The sequence below is a fragment of the Chanos chanos genome, chromosome 9, assembly GCF_902362185.1.
Source record: "Chanos chanos chromosome 9, fChaCha1.1, whole genome shotgun sequence".
Classification (NCBI taxonomy): Eukaryota; Metazoa; Chordata; class Actinopteri; order Gonorynchiformes; family Chanidae; genus Chanos; species Chanos chanos.
The window spans coordinates 27,996,197-28,015,463 of NC_044503.1; the positions used below are offsets into that span (position 1 = coordinate 27,996,197).

The window sequence follows — 19,267 nt, forward strand, 5'->3', positions numbered from 1 at the left end:
TATGATCAAATCAGAAACAAAGAAAAACACAAAAAAATCCATTTCTTACTATCACGTTGTAATTTCTTTGAAATTACCATGCAAAATAACCATATTTACCATGACATGTCTAATGAACTTGAACATGCAAGTATTACTGACAAACTTGCAAGTTATCTGTCTTACTTATCCATAAATCTTTAACATTTATCCTTTAATTACAAGTCATTAAAGTTCTAATTCTCTAATCTCCAATATAAAAAGATGCACTTGGTACTTTTGTTTAGTTAAATGTGTTTGTTAGTTTCTTTGTCTGTTTCCTTATTTGTGTGTGCCTGATCATACCTATATCTAGAAACTATTATTATATACCTATGAATTTATGTTTGTACATTACAATACCTACTATTACAATTGATTTGAACATGCATGTGGATATTTTTTGTAGCTCTTCTACCGGTGTGGTCCCCTGTGCACTGATCCTCCTAATGGCTTTGGCTCCAGTGTTTTACGGATAAATCTAGTGTCGTGGAATCACGCCCTTATTCAATCTGCTAGTAAGTCTCTTTCTACTGTCGATTTTAGTGTGGATTTTGAATACAACAATTTTTAAAGGAAAGCTACTGTTTTTTCCCTCAGCTCTTGACTCTTCTTTGTAAAATGAAATGGAAAATGCTTATATATCATTTTAGAGTACATGCCCACAGATTGCTGAATTTAACCATTTTGCACAGGATTGCTCAAATACTACTGTTGTTATAAATTATTATTATGATTTAACTATGATTATTATTATGATGACTGTTATCTTCATTATTATTATTATTATCATTATTATTATTATTGCTACTACTACCTCTGCTTTTGTTGTCGTTGTTGTTGTTGCTGGTAGTAGTAGTAGTGGTAGTAGTAGTAGTACATTCTTCCGGAATCATTCTGACTGTTCCTTTATTCAGCTCAGGCACATTTTATTTTTGGGATCTAGAGTACTTTACCGGACTGGGAGAGAAAGACAATTCTCTGTGCATTGTTTTCCTTCTCTCATGACCATATTGAACTTAAACATGTGTTACCAATGCTCCAAAGCATAAGTAAAAAAAGCAGATTTTCATGCACTAATACAGATCATATTATAGAATAGCCAAAGACAGAAGCTGTTTTGTGTGTGTGTGTGTGTTTATACATGTTATTTCTTATATTTCAAAAAAATTAAAAGTACATTTTTGAGCCAAACATGGCGTGAAATATTTGAACTTAGGCTTGTTACATCCCTGGTTGCCAGGGGCTTGGTAGCATCATCGGGGTTCAAATCTTTTAGACACATGATGCATGTCACAGACTGAAGGGGATTCTGGATGCATGTGCAGGTTAGCTTAGTTTCATTTGAACAAAACAGGAGTGAGCAAAAGACTTCCGGACATGATTATAGCCAACTCAAACTTAGCATTCACAATGCAATGTTAACAATTCCACACAAAGACAGGGACGTAAACTGAGTATTTACACAAACTGAGACAAGACTACAGTAACTATACCAGATGCAACTAATGATTGAACTAACAAGGAGAAGCAAAGGAAACCAGGGAGTGAATATACAGCTCAATATAAAAATCGCCAGGAAAGGAGGAGGAGAGACCCAGGGTGTGACAATGCATCACCTGCTTCTCAAAACATTTGGTTAACTCTTCTGCAAGGGATATAATATGACAATCCATGAAATTTAACTAAGGCTCAAAGAGTTATTACTTTCCGCTCTGTAGTAACTGGGGGGAGAAATCACAATAGGTCTTGTGTACTTTGGCCAAGACATGAGCATAGTGGGGATGATAGGCCCCTGGGTGTAGAGGTAACTCCTCTCGTTGATGCCGTGATGTCCTGGAGCACAGGCTAAGGCATTTAGTAGGATCCCGTCATGAATAAAAATGGATTTGAAACAGTGACTGCTTCATGTGAAACTTAAATAAGGATGAACAAGTGCAGAAATAGGTGATAGAAATTGTATGAATATGCTCCAATTATGAGATGACATTCTCACAAAAAAAAATCAAACAAAGAAACAAATACGTGTTGTCAAAGATGGTTTTTCTTTTATATAATTCATGTGACCAAAAGGTGGCAATAGAGAGAAAAAAGGAGATGAGAAGAGAAATTGAAACTGTAGGCACAAGCAGCCTACATATGCCTCCAACCCAACTATTTTACATCATCTAAGTTATCAGTGTACTTGTTCTTGCTGAAATAATGCACAGAAACCTGAAACTGAGTTGCTTTGCTGTTTTTTTGTATCGTTGCGTTTAAGAAGAACAGAGGACTGCAGGGGAGGTAAGGCGAGGCTGAGTGCTTGGCAAATTATCCTGAGGATAAATAGAGGTGGGATAATTGTATTTCATAAGGCTACTACAAGCTAGTGGGGTGTGAAAAACAGAAAACAAAGTTGCCATATCATTACTCCCCACCCTGAAAATGTTCAATAGATATCAATAGGGGAATTTTAGCGTCTCCAAGGTGGAGATACTAAAAATGTCGCATCTCGGTCACAGCACTAACAGCTGCGTCAGACCTTTCCCTGATCTTCGAGGTCATTGGCTTCTATTACTTTTCCAGTTGCATTGGTGGTTCCGTGGTAGAATTCTCGCCTGCCACGCGGGAGGCCTGGGTTTGATTCCCAGCTAAGGCATGCAGTTAGGGTTTTTGTGTGTTAGCAAAACTGACACTGGAGGGGTACGTAGAGAGCATCATAGTTTGAAGCATATGGCCACTGACCAAGCTGCTGTATTTGATTAGTTGGGAATGAAGACATCTTGGTATGGCATACTTTGTCTACCATACAAGAAAAGTAACTACACTTTAATATTTACATTATATGAATCTTGCATATAAAAGATCAACAGTCTTAAGCAAACATTAGATATGCCAGAAATGGCTTCATAAAATTTCATGTTGGATAATAGCAGAACATGCAACATTGGACAATTGGGACAAGAAAAAAACAATCTAACCAATTCCTTTTTTCAAAATTTGTTTCATAATAATCTCCAAATCAGCCCTAAAACAAATTCAGGATCAAGATTAATAAAACAATGCAGACTAAATACTTCACACATCATTCAGCAGCTATGTTACAACAAACAAAAAATGCAACCCTTTGAGCCTTAACTAAAACATGTTGCTTAAAATGCCTGTAACAGTAGATATCTAAAAGGAAGTAAACAACAGTCTATACATATGTCGTCGTTATTAGCCTGCCGCTTAATACCAGAAATCTGTCATCATTTTCATAATTCTTGATAGCGATTTTAATAGGAAAATTAAGAGTTTTTTTAATATCAGAAATGTTTCAGCTGCCTTGATAGTTTCCTTTTATATTCATGTGTTCATGTATGTTCTATGTTGCTCTGACCTTGGCTACCAGGTCTTTCTTCGAAAAGTTGTATTTTTTTTTTCCTCAAGGGGAATTTGTAGTGATATAACACTTGTATAAAACAAAAATAAAACAAAATGTTACCACCCCAAACACCATTGTGTTTACCGACAACAAGTGAAAATGAAAGTGGCTTGAAATTTATTGTGTGAGATTGTTAGCAGAGACAAACTACAGAAAATAAGCAAAGAACATGCGCAACTGTTTGTCTGGTCATTCTTACATGTTCTGGGCCCTGTGAGGTCTCCACAATGAAACAGGGAGAAATCTTGCCTCAAAAGCTTACCGTATTTCCACACTCTTCATCTCTTTCTCCACAAGAGAGCACAATATTGTAGTCTGAATATCTCTCTAATGTAAGTTATAGAACTGTTGCAGACACTCTGGTGATGGAAACATCTCAGTGTAACTGTTAGCTTAGTCTAGTCAACCACTCAGTAAAATCTGTCCTCTGGCAAAGACATCTCATTGACTGCTTGTAACATTACTGGTTTGCCTCAAGACCTCGCTTAATGATGGGTTCTGTGAGAAATTGCAACTGTATCAAAAGTTAAGATGGTTCAAAAAATGACCTTTCAGGCCAAGGTGAAACAAGACAAACCTTTTGAAGAGGAAAACACAGTAGTTGCAGTCACTGAAAGAAAAAAACATTATGGTGCACTTGAGGCAAAACTAGAGTATTCGTTTTCACAAGAAAAAAACAGTGCGTTAAAAATTCAATTGGCAAAGGCATGCCAGTTTCTGATATTTTGGCATAAACTACCCCGCACAGCCTGAAGCATCATGCACTGGAAAAAATCTGGGTGGTGTAAAAGTAGGACAGATTATTTCCTCAACCAAGAGCAGATACCTTTCTATGTGCTTTTGTGCATGAGTGCATGTGGTCATAGTGTCTGATAAAAACCTGTTTCAAATGTTTGGCATCAACAATTCTTGTAATAAATGTGGATCCATGCTCTGATAAAGCTCAGATGAGATCGATTCATTTAGAGTGACAGTCCTGAGTCTGAGTAATCCATCTCCTCTGAAGCATGTATGTATTAGTCTTGTGTGATTTTTATACATTGAATTTATCATGGAGGACATGGTGTAAAGATTTAACTGAAAACATTTGACTTATTAGACTAATTGAAATTCCGTTTTTAAACTATTAATACGTATGATACATGTTATATTCTAAATAACACTCAATAACATGTAATAAAGTCCTTTTAGAAGATTTTAGGCTGCTCTGTGAAGCTTAAAAAATGAAGCCGACGTACTATTGAAAAGTGAAGCCTGTAAAAGTTAAGCTTAAATTTAAATTTCTTGCTTACTTCTCTGTGTTATTATTCATTCTAGATGCAGCAAAATTTGACATGTGCATTAAGCTGTTTGACATTTTGTGCTTTGCTCTATGGCTGCCATTGGTCGAGGTGAGTAAAGAAGCAAAAACAGATGCCATGTGTTTTTTCAGAAAAGACAGGCGCTTTTCATTGCTTTAATATTTTTGGACATATACTGAATCTTGCAAAGATTGTTAATGTATATTTTTCTTGCATTACTAGCCCTTTCCAGCTATCATAGGTGAGTTGATTATTTCAATGGGGTTTTTTTTTGTTGCACGTAACTCCAAGACATAGTATGGGTCCCAAAATCTGAGCAGCTCAAGCAAAGAATGGATTTGTGCAGATTTCAGCTCCTCAATAAATTAACTTGTGACCTGTAAACATTTCAGAATTTATGTTTATGTTTATTCAAAATCATATCATATAAATATAAAGTACAGCTTAATGTAACTGGCAGTTTGTGGAGATTAATTCAAACTCTTTGTGCATTTACACATATGAAAACAGAGAAATATACATAGCGGGCTTTAACATGTTAATGGACCAGACCATTTTCAGCTCAATGAGACGATGTCTAATTTGCATGCATGTCGTCAACATGAATGTGTGAATTGTACTGTTTTCCAAATACAAATTTTGTCGGCATCATAAATTATGTTGGTGATGTTTTACATATTGTTCAACATTGTGTCAAATATTTATTTGTGTCAGTATTTACACAAGATGATTTGGAGACAGTGACGGGAGGGTTCAATGGCAATACTCAAATTTTAGACTGTTTTTCATTTAGGTGAATAGCTGACAAAGTATATGTTTAGTTTGTAACTGAATTACTATACATGTAAGTATTAGTGTTAGTGTTAGTGTTAGTGTTTGTGTGCATTGTGCTTGTGCGTGTGCGTGTGTGTGTAGCATGTTTATGTGATATTGTGTGGACCAAATGTCCACATGATGATATAAGCGTCTGACAAGTGGAAGTTTTATCTGAAGATCACTGATTTTCAACCTTAAACCCTAAACTTCAGGGTTGGTGTTAAGCATATATCCTTTAGTTACGGTAAATTGGAGCCAAGAGAATCTCCCTCTAACATGTCAACACGAACATAAGTGTGTATGTGTTTGCGCGTGTGTCTCTGTCTGTGTGTGTGTTTGTGCTTGAATTCATGTGTTGCATGAGTAAGTGTAAGGTGTATGTGGGGTGTAATAATAAAGTTCAAAGGCTTTAATTGCTCTTATATGTGATATCATGTGTATACACAAATACAGTTCATTCATTTTGTTTGTGTACTGATTTTACAGTGACACTGTTCTCTCTGTACATTCATAAAAGATTAAAAGGTCATCGCATTTTCCTGGTACTTATCTTGCCTCTGTAGCGGCGTTTGTGTCTTTTCCGTTTACTGAAAACAGGGGATTTTTTTCCAACTGTTTTACCAACATGCATTTTCATATCCGCTGCCTTGCTTTCATCACTTTTATCTTTCGTTGTTTTAGATGCGGAGGGTGAAAATGATGTTTTTGAGATAAACAAAGGTGGGTATTGTCAAAACAAAGAATTATTGGCCTAAAATGTGACAGTGAATCTAAACAAATATGCTTCCTTACTCATTCTTTTCTTTGTCTAGATTTAAACCTACGAGAGGGAGACATTTTGGAGGTGAGGTGTCACCTGTTTCCATTCTCTTGTTCAAGGATGCGCTACATGCTATGCCTTTAGAAATACTGTATTAATGCAGATAAATACCTGTTGTTTATTACATGGAATATTCTAAACAGAATAATAAATAATGTGAATTTCAGAGTGGACAGAGAAGTGCTTTGTCATGGGACCAGTATCGGTGGCAGTCTCCTGTCCCCTATGTATTCACGGAGGGTCTTGGTAAGTTCAATTTCAAGTTCAAGTTTATTTAGAGCCCAATATCACTGTTTACAGTCTCAAAGGGCTTTACAGGCCACAACAGTCAAATCCAAATATGACGGCACCCCCTGACTTAATCCTCATGGCGGGCAAGAAAAAACTCCCCAAAAACCCAAAAGGGAAATGGGAAAATGGGAGAAATCTTGAGGAGGACCACAGAGAGAGGAGACCCCTCCTGGGCCAGACAGGTGTGCAATAGGTGCCGACCACGTGGGCAGTTACAATTGAAAGTAAATTGGGGCATGAACAAAGGGGATGGCGATGCAGACAGGAGGCTGACGGGGGATGAAAGATGATAACACCAGGATGGATCAGTCCACAGGGCGGGAGGAGTCAGGATCACTGGTGTCTCAGGAGTAGCATGTGTGGCTCGACAGAGAGAGAGAGAGAGAGAGAAAGAGAGAGAGAGAGAGAGAGAAAGAGAGAGAGAGAGAGAGAGAGAGAGAGAGACACACATTGTTAGATTTTCATTTCCACATAATGGTTAAGGTAAATATACATCGTGTGCCGAGTGCAGGCAGAGACTCCAGCAAGACTAACTAGTACAGCATAGTTAAAAGGGAGAGCTAGAAGGTAATACGGACACAATGTCACTCTGGGACACAAGGCGGCCACCCACTCCACAGTCAACAAACCTGAGTGAACATGTTAGAGTGGGGGGGCCACAGCATCCAAACATCCCAGTTCACCAAACAATCTATGCCCGAGAACCCTCCAGATCTGCTCCTTTGCCTAGTAAAGAGCTATTAGCAAAAGGCTCGGCTAAACAGATAAGTTTTCAGCCTTGACTTAAACATAGAGACTGTGTCTGAGTCTCGAACATTAATTGGGAGGCTATTCCATAACTGTGGGGCTCTGTAAGAGAAGGCTCTGCCCCCTGTTGTAGCCATCATAACTCGAGGTACCAACAAATAGCCTGCACCTTTTGATCTAAGTAGGCATGGTGGATCATAAAAGACCAGGAGTTCGCGCAGGTACTGTGGCGCAAGACCATTTAATGCTCTATATGTTAATAGTAAGATTTTATAATCAATACGATATTTGACTGGGAGCCAGTGCAGTGTGGATAAGATAGGGGTGATGTGATCATATTTTTTGGTTCTAGTAAGAACTCTGGCTGCTGCATTCTGAACTAACTGTAGCTTATTTATACAGCTATTAGAACATCCAGACAGTAAGGCATTACAGTAGTCTAACCTAGAGGTAACGAAAGCATGAACCAATTTTTCAGCATCTTGAAATGACAATGCATTTCTTATCCTGTTAATATTTCTAAGATGAAAGAAGGCTATCCTGGTAATATTATCTACTTGAGCTTCAAATGAAAGACTGGGGTCAATAATTACAATGATTTGTAATTAAGTGATTTGTCAGTTTCTGGGATTCAAGAATAGTGCCAGTCAAGTATAATTCAGATAACTTTCCATGGACTACAGCAATTTAATTACAGTATATTCTTGAATCAGTCATTCTAAGTGAACGGCCATTGCAAAACCAAGGAAAAATGTAAATTATTACTTTAAGGCAACATTATATTATTCTTTTTCATAAGACAGGTTTTCAAGTTAATAAAGGATGTGCTAAGACTTTGAGTTTTCAACATTTTTTTTTACCCATCATATTGATTATTGTACATTTGTCTCATTTTCAGATATGCACACCAAAGGTGTCATTTTGCGGGCCTTTGAACAGTTCAGGTTGAAATCATGTATCGAGTTCAAGCCAAGAGAGACAGAGGATTTCTACATCTTAGTTGACAATCAATATGGGTATTGTTCACCTGTAATCCTTAATGCCTGTGCATTAGATCTTCATGCACCTCTAGAAAAATGATGTTGTTAAGAATTGTCCAGAATAACATCTTGAGGGTTACTCAACATATATTGTCATTACAAATTTCAGTATCACCTTATAAAAATCTTTGAATACTTCTAGCTGCATTTTTACTGGTATAAGCTTGCGAACATGAGCTTATTCACTCATGAAATGCATGAGAATAGAGCAAGAAAGAGGGCCAAAAAGTAAACACACATGAAGTCATATATAATGTCTTGTTTTCTAGATGTTCTTCATTCGTGGGGAAAGTGATCATTGGTGGTCAGAGTCTCTCCATTGGTGAAGGCTGTGGCAGTGTTGCAATTGTTCAACACCAGTTTCTTCATGCTCTGGGTTTCTACCATGAACAGTCCAGATATGACAGAGATGAGCATGTCACAATCGTCTGGGAAAATATCATAAAGGGTATCATTGTTCGTTCTCTCTGTTTGTTCATATACTCTTTTATTTTACTCATATTTCATTATCATGTCACATATTTATTTTTGTAATGCCTTTTTTAGACCCTGAAGGAAAGTGTAGCCCTGAGCATTTACATTAATGATGGACTCAGTGTTTGGAAGTTACAGTATCGTGGTATCACATTCAGTATCATGCATGACCAAGTCCTAACAGATATAAAAACTTAACATTGGCATGCTCTGATGAAAACAAAATTACTAAAATTTAACAGTTTTTTATGGCATGATACATTTAGTCCTGTCTTTGAAAGAAAGCACATTGTATTAATATTCTAATAATATCACTCATAGCACTCATTTTCATTGCGTACTTTGAGCCAAAATAAGAGTCCTCCTGCAATTTTGATTAGTTTTCACCTATGAAATCCCATGCACAATGCAGAGGAAGAAAATCATTATTTTTGCAAAAGCCACAGGATACACAACAACAGAATACACCAGGACAGAATATAAAATGGACAATTCAGTATTTAACACACCTTCTGACTGTTTATAAAAACAAAGATTAGAAAATCATGAATCAAGCTAGAGTGAGTTTTTCTGGATCTTAAACTAAGTCTTCTTGAAGAGACATATCAATCTTTTACCAAATAATACTTAATTAATTTATACATTTACATATTGCCTTAGTCATAGCTTTGGAATAGTCCAATAATTCAGGCAGTTCTACACAAAGTAATGATTCCTTCATCACATGCTGACTCTTGATTTACTGAAACTAAACTGGCAATGGCGAAAAATTCAAAATCAAGGTGGGCCTACTTTATACTATTTGACGTGCTAAGCTATAGTGTAGAAATTTTAAATGGACCTTTTTTGTTTGTTTTGTCTTGTTTTTGGGTTTTTTTGCTTTGCTTTGTTTTGTTTTTTTTATAAACAGCTGTAAGTGAATGAACTAACGTATAGTGATACAATTGTCACTTTGCATGGATTTGCCCTATTCACCATACAGCAGCTTTTAAGTAAATAACAGTAAATATGTCCTTATATGATGCACTGCCAGTTTCAATTTAAGTCTTGTCCTCAAGAAATGTAAAAAATAACAAACATTCTTGCGAGTGTTCTTACAAAACTGCTATAATTGACCATTGTTACGATACCAGGTTTAATTACTTAAAACAAAGTTTGCTTCTTGGGCAGCCAAGAAGCACAAACAGTTTCCAGCATTTTAGGTACCATTTGTTTGTTTGTTTTAACATGTTTCATCATTGTGTAATGCTAGCATGTCCATGTATTGTACACATGATGTAGGATGTGAGCTTATAAAAATGTAAACTATTTTAGATGTGTTATTCTTTGTCTTTAGGAGCTGAACAAAATTTCCAGAAGTACACTAACAGTTCATTAAGTACCCTGGGTACTCCATATGACTACACCTCTTTGATGCACTTTGGGAAAGATTATTTCAGCAATGGAAATGGATCCACCATCTTCACAAAGCTGCCTGAGTTTCAGGATGTGATTGGTCAGCAACTGGAGATGAGTTCCTATGATGTGTTAGAACTCAACAAGCTCTATCAGTGCAGTGAGTGTTGTGTTTCATTAAGTCTCTGTCTTGATTATTAACAGCACAGATGATTACTGTAATTGTTCTAGAAATATTTCTGAATGTATTGTTCAGTTTCCATTACAGTACCAAAAGTGAGATAATAATTATGGTCATTTTAAAAGACAACAATGAGTCATTACTGTTATTTGAGACCACCAAGCAGTCTATTTGTTTTTGGAAACAATATATTACAAACTTTAGCACTGACCTATCAATACACACAATAAGAAAATGAACTGCAAAATTTACAGAATTATTTCTGAGATGTTCACACAAATTCTCATTTGCAAACTCTTAAGAAGGATTAAATGGATATTGTTAAGCAGACAAGGGCTATCTTGCATGACAGGGACCTCACTTGTTTTATCAGAGGTTGGTGATTTGATTTTTGAGTCAGGTCACATTCTACCTGCTACTGGTACCATGTAACCCAGTGCTACCTGTTCCATGGTCGAAGGGCTCAGCAACTAAACCGGCTCCTCCACTAGAACCATGTAGTGAGGAGGGTGGCTAGACACCCACCTGGAGAAAAGATTTGTGAAAGGCCTGTTAAATGAGCTCCCTCATGACCCAAATGTCATCTAGCACCGTCTGCCCACTCATCCTGGTCCAGTGTGGCAGACTGAAGCCCAATCCCCCAACCGTTATTGAAATGACTAAAAGAAAGAAACTGCCCTCAGTCCCAGCAGTCGAAAGACAGAGGGTGCTAAATATCCCTGGATTTGCAATCCTTTTATATCTACGAACAACATGAGAACACTGAAGCTCAGTGGAAAAGCAGTTGAGTTAGAACATGAACTGGAAGCCAGTGGATTCAAATGGAATATCATTGCACTAGCTGAAATAAGATGAAAAGAACAGGAACTAGTAGAGCTAGAAAGCGGAAATCTTTTATACTCCACTGGAGACGAAAAATCAATTGGAGGAGTCGGGTTACCAGTCAAACAAAAAAAAGCAAATGAAAGACAGAGTTCAGAAATTCATGGTTGTAATGAATCGAATTGTAACTGCTGTGAAGATAAACAAAAGATATGAACTACAAGTAGTTCAAGTCTCCACACCAACAACTGGCAACGAAGATGAAGAAGTAGAAGAATTTTACGAAACCCTCAGTAATGCCATCAAGAACAACAAGAGCCACTTCAAAGTTATAATGGGAGACCTCAATGCAAAAGTCAGAAAACAAGAACAAGATGAAAGCAAACACATCCGAAATCACGGCTATGGATACTGAAACGAAAGAGGCACAAGACTGGTACAATTTGCGAGGACCCACAACTTAGTAGTGACAAATACGATGTTCAAAAAAAGGATAACAAAAAATGGACATGGAGAAGATCTAATGGAAAGGTAAATATTGAAATAGACTACATACTAGTCAACAGGAAAGAAATAATCCTCAATACAGAAGCAGTTCAAAGTGTTGGAATTGACAGTGACCATTGACTGGTACGAAGCACCATAAGGATGAACCCAAAGCTAGAGCAAAGCAAGACTCTACTCTACTACTTAAGAAAGATGAATTCCAAATTTAACTAAGAAATCAATTTGAGGGGTTATTAGTGGAAGACCTTGGGGAAAGCAGTGGCACAGTAACCCAGGTGATACAAGAATGTGTCCTGACAACTGCAGGAAAATCAAAGAAGAAGAAGCAAGAGAAGTTAAAAACAGAAACTAAAGACTTGTTGAAGAAACAGAGAAACATGATCAACACAGGAACCCCAAAAGACAACATCAAATATGTAGATACATGTAAAACAACAAGAAAGATGTTGAGAGAAGACGTAAGAGAGTATAACATCAGAACTGTAGAGAAAGCAATAAGAGAACACAAAAGTTTGAAGTAAGTTATAAGCAATCAAAATGGAAATAAAAAAGTTAATACCACCGATAAAGGAATCAGACAGGACCACAACAACCAACAGAGAAAGGATAGTTGAAAGATGCGCAGAATTTTGCCAGTGTTTATACTCAAGTAAAAGAACAGATGTTATAACAAAACGAAGACGTACCACCAATACTGGAAGTGAAATTAAAGTAGCTTTAAGCCAAATGAGAAATGGAAAAGCACCAGGTGAAGATGGTACAGTGATCGAATTGCTAAATTTAGGAGAAATAAGCACAAGATGTAAGGTGATTTTTAATTTAGTGCTGGAACAAGAAAACACCCCAGAGAAATGGAAAAATGCCATCATTATTCTCATCTTTAAGAAAGGAGATAAAAAGGACCTTGAAAACTACAGACCCATCAGCCTACTCTCTCACATCTTCAAACTATATATAAGTACTCAAGAGCAGAATCCACAGCAGGATGAACAAAAATCAGCCACCAGAAGAAGCAGCCTACAGGAAAGGGTACTCCACAATGGACCATCTACATTGTATCAACCAAGTCCTAGAGAAGTGTAACAATTACCAGATACTGCTATTCATAGCATTTGTCGATTGCGAAAAAGCCTTTGATTCAGTCAGTAACCAAACAGCACTACAAGCATTAATAAACCAGGGTGTGCCAACGAAATATGTAAACATACTGAATAACACCTATAAAGATGAAACAACACAGGTAGGGACAGACAAGCTGTGCAAGACTAAAATTGAGAAAGGAGTGAGACAGGGAGATACACTGTCGTCGGTACTCTTCACAGCAGTATTAGAGGCAATTTTCAAAAGAGTGGACCTGAAGTAATGGAGGAATAGACATTGATGGAGACAGACTAACCAGTCTCAGATTTGCTGACAATATTGTCCTGTTCCCAGAGGACGACGCTGAGCTTGGAAGAATGCCATCAACCTTGAATGAAGAAGGCAAGAATGATGTATGAAGATAAATAAGAAGACGAAGGTTATGTGCAATAAAGTTGACAAACAAGCACCGAAAATAAAGATAAAGATAGGAAATGAAATCATTGAACACGCAGAAGTGTAGACACAATGTATTGAAACGTCCACCTAGAGCGGCTGATCACACCAGACAAGGATATAGGCCTAAGTAAAGAAATCAGATGTAGAATCACAGCAGGATGTGCAACATTCGAACAGTACAAACCATTCTTAAAGGAAAAGTCAATACCAATATGCTTGAAGAGGAAAATAATGGATGGAGTCATACCTCCAGCAATGGCATATGGAACAGAAACCTGGACATTAACCAAAAGACATCAATAGTAACTGGTGGTAGCACAAAGAAGTCAGAGAACTGACAAAAGTATGTGACGTTGAAATAAAGGTTAGCAAACTGAAATGGACATGGGCAGGACACGTAGCAAGAACAAGTAATGAGAAATGGGCAAAGATCTCCATAGAATGGACCCCAGGAGGTAGAAATAGAAGAAAAGTAAAACTAAAGAAATGCTGGAGAGATTCTATTGAAGCTACAGCAAGGGTCATCTGGATGCGTGAGGCAAAGGATAGAAAAAGATGGGAATGGTTGTGGAAGCGATCTGCCTGCAGTGGCAAGAAAGGCTGATGATGATGATGATGGTGATGATGATGATTATGATTATGATTATGATTTAATTTGTCTCTTCTGTCTCAGATGCATCCATCTCATTTCTGGACCACTGCAGTTTTGATAACGAGAGTCTGTGTGAGATGAGTTTCTGTTCTGGCTCTGATCATGGATGGGAAAGAGTGACCAGTGTCGCCGGAGGTCCCCACTCTGACCACACTTACCTAGGGAGTGAATCTCAAGGTGAGAATTCACTAAATCATAATTTGTATATTTAAATCACAGCCTTATCAATGAGTTAACACTCTTTGTGTCACAGTCTATGAGTGTCTCAGTTTCATATGAGATGCTTGATTTTGACAACAAAAAAAAAGTATGTCTAACATAATAATCTCTACAGCTTACAGCATTTCTAATAAAACACCTCACAGAATCAAGATCTGAGATCCAAAAACAAGTATTTAGTTTTGTCATTTATTAAATATTGTTTTACTTCATGGTAAACCCTTCTCTAATCTATACAGTGCTAATAATTATATATATATATGATTCCATCGCTATTAAATGAAATCAAAAAATTGAACTGGGTAAAAGTACTTTGGCATAAGTTACCTAATAAATATTATTATAGATGGTTGTATAATCATATGCTCTTTCTCAAAAGAATAGCAAGTTACATGTATTTCAGTAATATGAATACAGTATATCAGAAACATTACGACATACACAGTAGATTTTTAACAGGCCCATTTTGGGAAAAAAAAAAAAGAAAATATTAGGAACAATCTGAAAGATGTTCATTCATTACAATTTGTTGTTCAATTCAGTACTAATTTGCCAACAAATGAATTCAAGTAAAAATTCACCATTTCTGTCTTTATCAGCTGGATTCTTCATGCATGTCAGCACAGTAAATGGTCAGGAAGGTGACACAGCAAGACTGGAGACCAGGAAAATGACACCAAGCAGAGACTGTAAAGTTCAGTGTCTGCAGTTCTTCTACTACCACAGTGGGAATGACTCTGACCAGCTCAACATCTGGATCAGAGAGTTTGACAGTGAGGCTGACACACATGGAACACACAGACTAGTGGGCCAAATCACAGGTGATGATAACATGTTGGTAGGGGTTTGTCATTGAATGTGTTTTCTCAGTCTGTGTTCTTTTCATTACTGAGAAATTTTCTGATTTGCCATAACTCACGAGGATGTAAATTCACAATAAAAATAACAAAGTGCAAAGGACAAAGTTTTGACAGTGACAGATTTTAGAAAATTGCATTATTCTGAGCTAAAACATTTTTTTCAGGTCCCCCAGCCAATTACTGGCAGCTCCATCATGTTGCCCTTAAAGCTACGAAAACATTCCAGGTGGAATTTGAATCACGTAAAGGAGCAGGAAGTTCCACTGGTGGCTTTTCTGTGGATGATATTAACCTGTCAGAGACTGAGTGTCCTCACAATACTTGGCAGATAAGAAACTTTGAGGAGCTTTTCCAAACCACTGAAGGAAACCTTTTTACCTTTAGCCCAAGGTATTATTCTCCTGAAGGCTATGGCTATCAAGTGATTTTATGGCTCCAGCAGGAATACTTTTCCATCTATGTACGTTTAGTCTCTGGGGACTACGATGATCAGCTGCAGTGGCCTTGTCCATGGAGACAAGTCACCTTCTTACTGCTTGACCAGCATCCTCACATGCAACAACGTATGTCTAAACAAGCCAGCGTTACCACAGACCCAACTTTTAAACAAGAAGGTGAGAATTTGTATTTTCTATACATTGTTTTTCAATTACAAATGCAATTGTGGAATGCCCATACAAGAACTGTTCGATGTTCGCTAAAATATATTATCTGCAGAATTTTCAGCATTATACCTTTCTTCTTGATGAACAGATGGGGAGTATTTTTGGGACAACCCCCGCAAAGTTGGAACTCCAAATGTCGAGAACAACGAGACAACGTACGTGAACATAGCACGGGGTTACCGATATTTCATGTATCAAACAGAACTCAGACGGAGAGCATTTGTTAAGGGCGGTGATATCTTCCTCCTCTTCAGTATGCAGGGTAAGAGTTATATTATGATCTGATGAGACTGATGGTCGACTTAGTGGAGACAATGAGTAAAATCATACTGTTGTGTGTCTGGTGGTTGAACCCTAAAACTCTAGCTCCCAGCTCTAAACCAAAAATAGCATGGCTAAATGGGGCTGGGCTTTTTTTTTTTTGGGTGTTGTTTTTTGTCTTCTCACATATTAATGCCAACTGAGCAGTGGTGGTTCTAGCTTGTATAGTGCCCTGGACGCACCCCCGGGAAACATTTTCTTAATTCTGGCAGTTAAACGCAACGTTTGTGACAGAAATTGAAAGCCTAAAGGCAGTGGCAGTACCAGGATATCATAGCGTATGCTACATTGCAGCTTCAACTTCTAATTCAATGCAATCAAAATTGTGAAAACACAGAGCTGGAGAGTTGAGGCCTTCAAAGCACCAGCTGGACAGGAATGTATTTTCAGCGTCTAGGGTAGCCTACTTTAGATGGAATTTCAAAGAAATTGTGCTTTACAATCAAGTAATCTCTGTTGGTCATTTCAATTTCCCAAATCAACAAAATACATTGCGCAGCTTTGCCCCTCTTCTTAAACAGTATCGCATTACGTACCTTGCAATCTAGACATAAGATTAGCTAGTGGTACGGACTGACATCATAACCGGGAGTCACACATTTATCCCAAAATAATGGCTATGAGCTCCCTCGTTTACGAGCGAGAGCGTGTTTCTGCTTATCTTTTTTCCAGAGTTTATCCAGAGTTTATATACAGAAAGGCAGCTGACACCCGCCGCAAACATAAATATATTTACCTGCACAAAACAACAGGACTTCATATTAGAAATGAGCTGAGTTACCGCTGCAATGGTTAACTTCTCTCTTTTGGCATAACGTGCACAGTGTTGATTATTAACATAGATATTCTGAGAGCCAAAAGTCCCACTTCCAGCACCTCAGGTGCTGACTGGTTAAATTATTCTTAACGATGTCGCAGAAACCAGGAAAAAAATACAACGATATGTCTGTGAACTATTCACAGTATTATGAACGAATTGCGGTTTATTTGGTAGTATTTCGTTGAGTAACTTGTTTCACTAATTGCATTAGGACTGTACAAAATTAGATGTGCGCTATTTGATAGATTCCCCCACTCCCCCTACCTCGGGCTTCCAGTAGAGAGACCTGAGGTCACCTTCCTCCCCATCTCGTACTTCTGAGTGGGAGACCTCAGGCAGTAGCATACCTATCTCACAGACCACAAGCAGGGCGCCCACTCCGATAAGGTGGCATGTTGCCCTTAATGCTACGAAAACGTTCCATATGGAATTTGAATCACGTGAGCAATTAAATAACGACCGTGCAAATGTTACCATTCTGATTTTTTTTTTTTTTTTTTTGTGCTGGCGCCGGTGTCATCCCCGGCAAGATGCCTCCCTGCGTGGCTGCCCATGTCGCCCATGCCTAAATCCACCCCTGCAACTGAGCATACATAGGATTGATTTTCCTGTTGTCCCTACTGTTTGCTATTCCTCAGACATTTCAGGACTTCAGCAGAAAGATTCCCTGCCCTGTCCCACTGTGATGATGCAAACGTTCACAGGCCCTTCAGTAGAGCGTCCAGATGAGGGTCCATGTCCAAAACGGTACAGTCAATTTTAAATCCCCTTCGATGGATACCACTGAGATACTGAGACAGTTGGGCATGAGTTGGCAGGCTTTTTAGGTTCTGCAGTTGAAGTCATTGATCCATTATAATGTATGTTTTTCTGTACTGAAACCTTAACTTAGCCCCTGGAACAGCTCCAACTTTGCTAGACCCACACTCGTCTAAAAAGTTTGAAGTTTATTATCTCACAAGGAAAGGTTCAAATTCACAATGAATATATTATTTGCATGATGTTGTGTTGACTGCCCATAGTGTATGGTAATGGAGTATGTAAATCCTTCATTTTCTCATACAGAGATCAACCATTTATCTCTTCAGTGAAGCCTGAGACAACAGCTGATAGGTATGGTATCTAACTAATATTTTTGTATAACACTTTCCCTCACTTATACAGTTTTTATTAATACATATTAATGCTAATACTGAGAATGCATTGTGAGCATACTGTAAAATTCTAAAATGGTTAATGTTTTCTATAATGGGTAAACATTGGTGACTACTCCCTAAATTACCTCTCTGAACAAAAATGACAAATTTTGTGGACTCAAACATCAAAATACGCACTTGGTACTTTGGTTTACATAAATGTGTTAATTAGGTAAAATGTGTTTGAGTGTTTGTTTGTTTGTTTGTTTGTGTAGCTGCGTGTGCTTGGGCTTTGCCATTTATAGAGTACTGACATTTTATGTGATTACATATCTGGATGTCTTTTGTAGCTCTTCATCTGGCATGGTCACCTCTCCACTGATCCTCCTCATGGCCTCAGTGTCAGTGTTTTACTGACAGATCTTCTATAACAGATTTACATCTTCATCCAGTCTAATGGGAAATCCTGTTCTAATGTCTAATTAAAGGACCAAGTACTGTTTCTGCTGATTTCTGTTTCAATTCTTAAATACACAATTTTTCAAGAATTTTAGATGGTTATTTTTGCCATTAAATACTTTGCTGAATCAGTCTGAAAATGTTAGTTTAGCATTAGACATACTTTCTCCCAGTTTAAATTTTCATGATTCACCTTGCTCAGGGTTGTTAAAAATGGGCTTATTATTATACTAAGTACAAATAAGTTTTGGCTGTTCCAATACTCTAAGCTACATTTTTAGTTTCTGTATTTACTAAAGGGAACTGGGCTGGGAGAAAATATAACAACAACAACAACAACAACAAAAGTCTTTGTATTACTTTCAGTCTCCTATGAAAGTGTAACGTCTTTGTATAACAGACATTTGTCACAACTGTGCTAAGATCAAATTTTATACTCAAAGTGTTGAAAAAAATCATTGTACTCAAAAAGTGTAATCCAATTTGTGATCTTGTCTCTACATTTTAAAAGTATATTGAATAAATATTTTGAGAAATCCAATATTTTAAAATTAGTTATTCAAACTGACAAGAAAATTAAAAACTGAGCTATCGTACTGAAAATCACGCTGAAATCACTCAGTTTATGATATTGTCTCTACATTTCAAAAGTATAATGAATAAATATTTTGAAATATCCGGTATCTTAAAATGATCTTAACTGTTAGGTATTTAAGAACTGAACTGTCATACTGAAAGTCATAATGAAATCAGTCATCTCATGTCCGTCAGTGTGAAG

At 37.4% G+C, this 19,267-nt stretch overlaps 1 protein-coding gene and 1 non-coding gene across 2 annotated transcripts; both read left to right on the forward strand.

Annotated features, from left to right (window-relative positions):
- Positions 1 to 2,585: 2,585 nt before the first annotated feature.
- On the forward strand, positions 2,586 to 2,656 carry trnag-gcc (transfer RNA glycine (anticodon GCC)). The gene has a single exon. It is a non-coding gene; the product is annotated as a tRNA-Gly (tRNA).
- Positions 2,657 to 8,299: 5,643 nt separating this feature from the next.
- LOC115821558 (meprin A subunit beta-like) lies at positions 8,300 to 18,447 on the forward strand. The gene is made up of 10 exons (XM_030785371.1): positions 8,300 to 8,415; positions 8,709 to 8,887; positions 10,250 to 10,468; positions 14,031 to 14,186; positions 14,575 to 14,577; positions 14,828 to 15,049; positions 15,253 to 15,710; positions 15,847 to 16,015; positions 17,533 to 17,641; positions 18,381 to 18,447. Exons 1-10 carry the CDS (start codon positions 8,300 to 8,302, stop codon positions 18,445 to 18,447), a joined length of 1,698 nt encoding a protein of 565 aa, XP_030641231.1.
- The last annotated feature ends 820 nt before the right edge of the window (positions 18,448 to 19,267 follow it).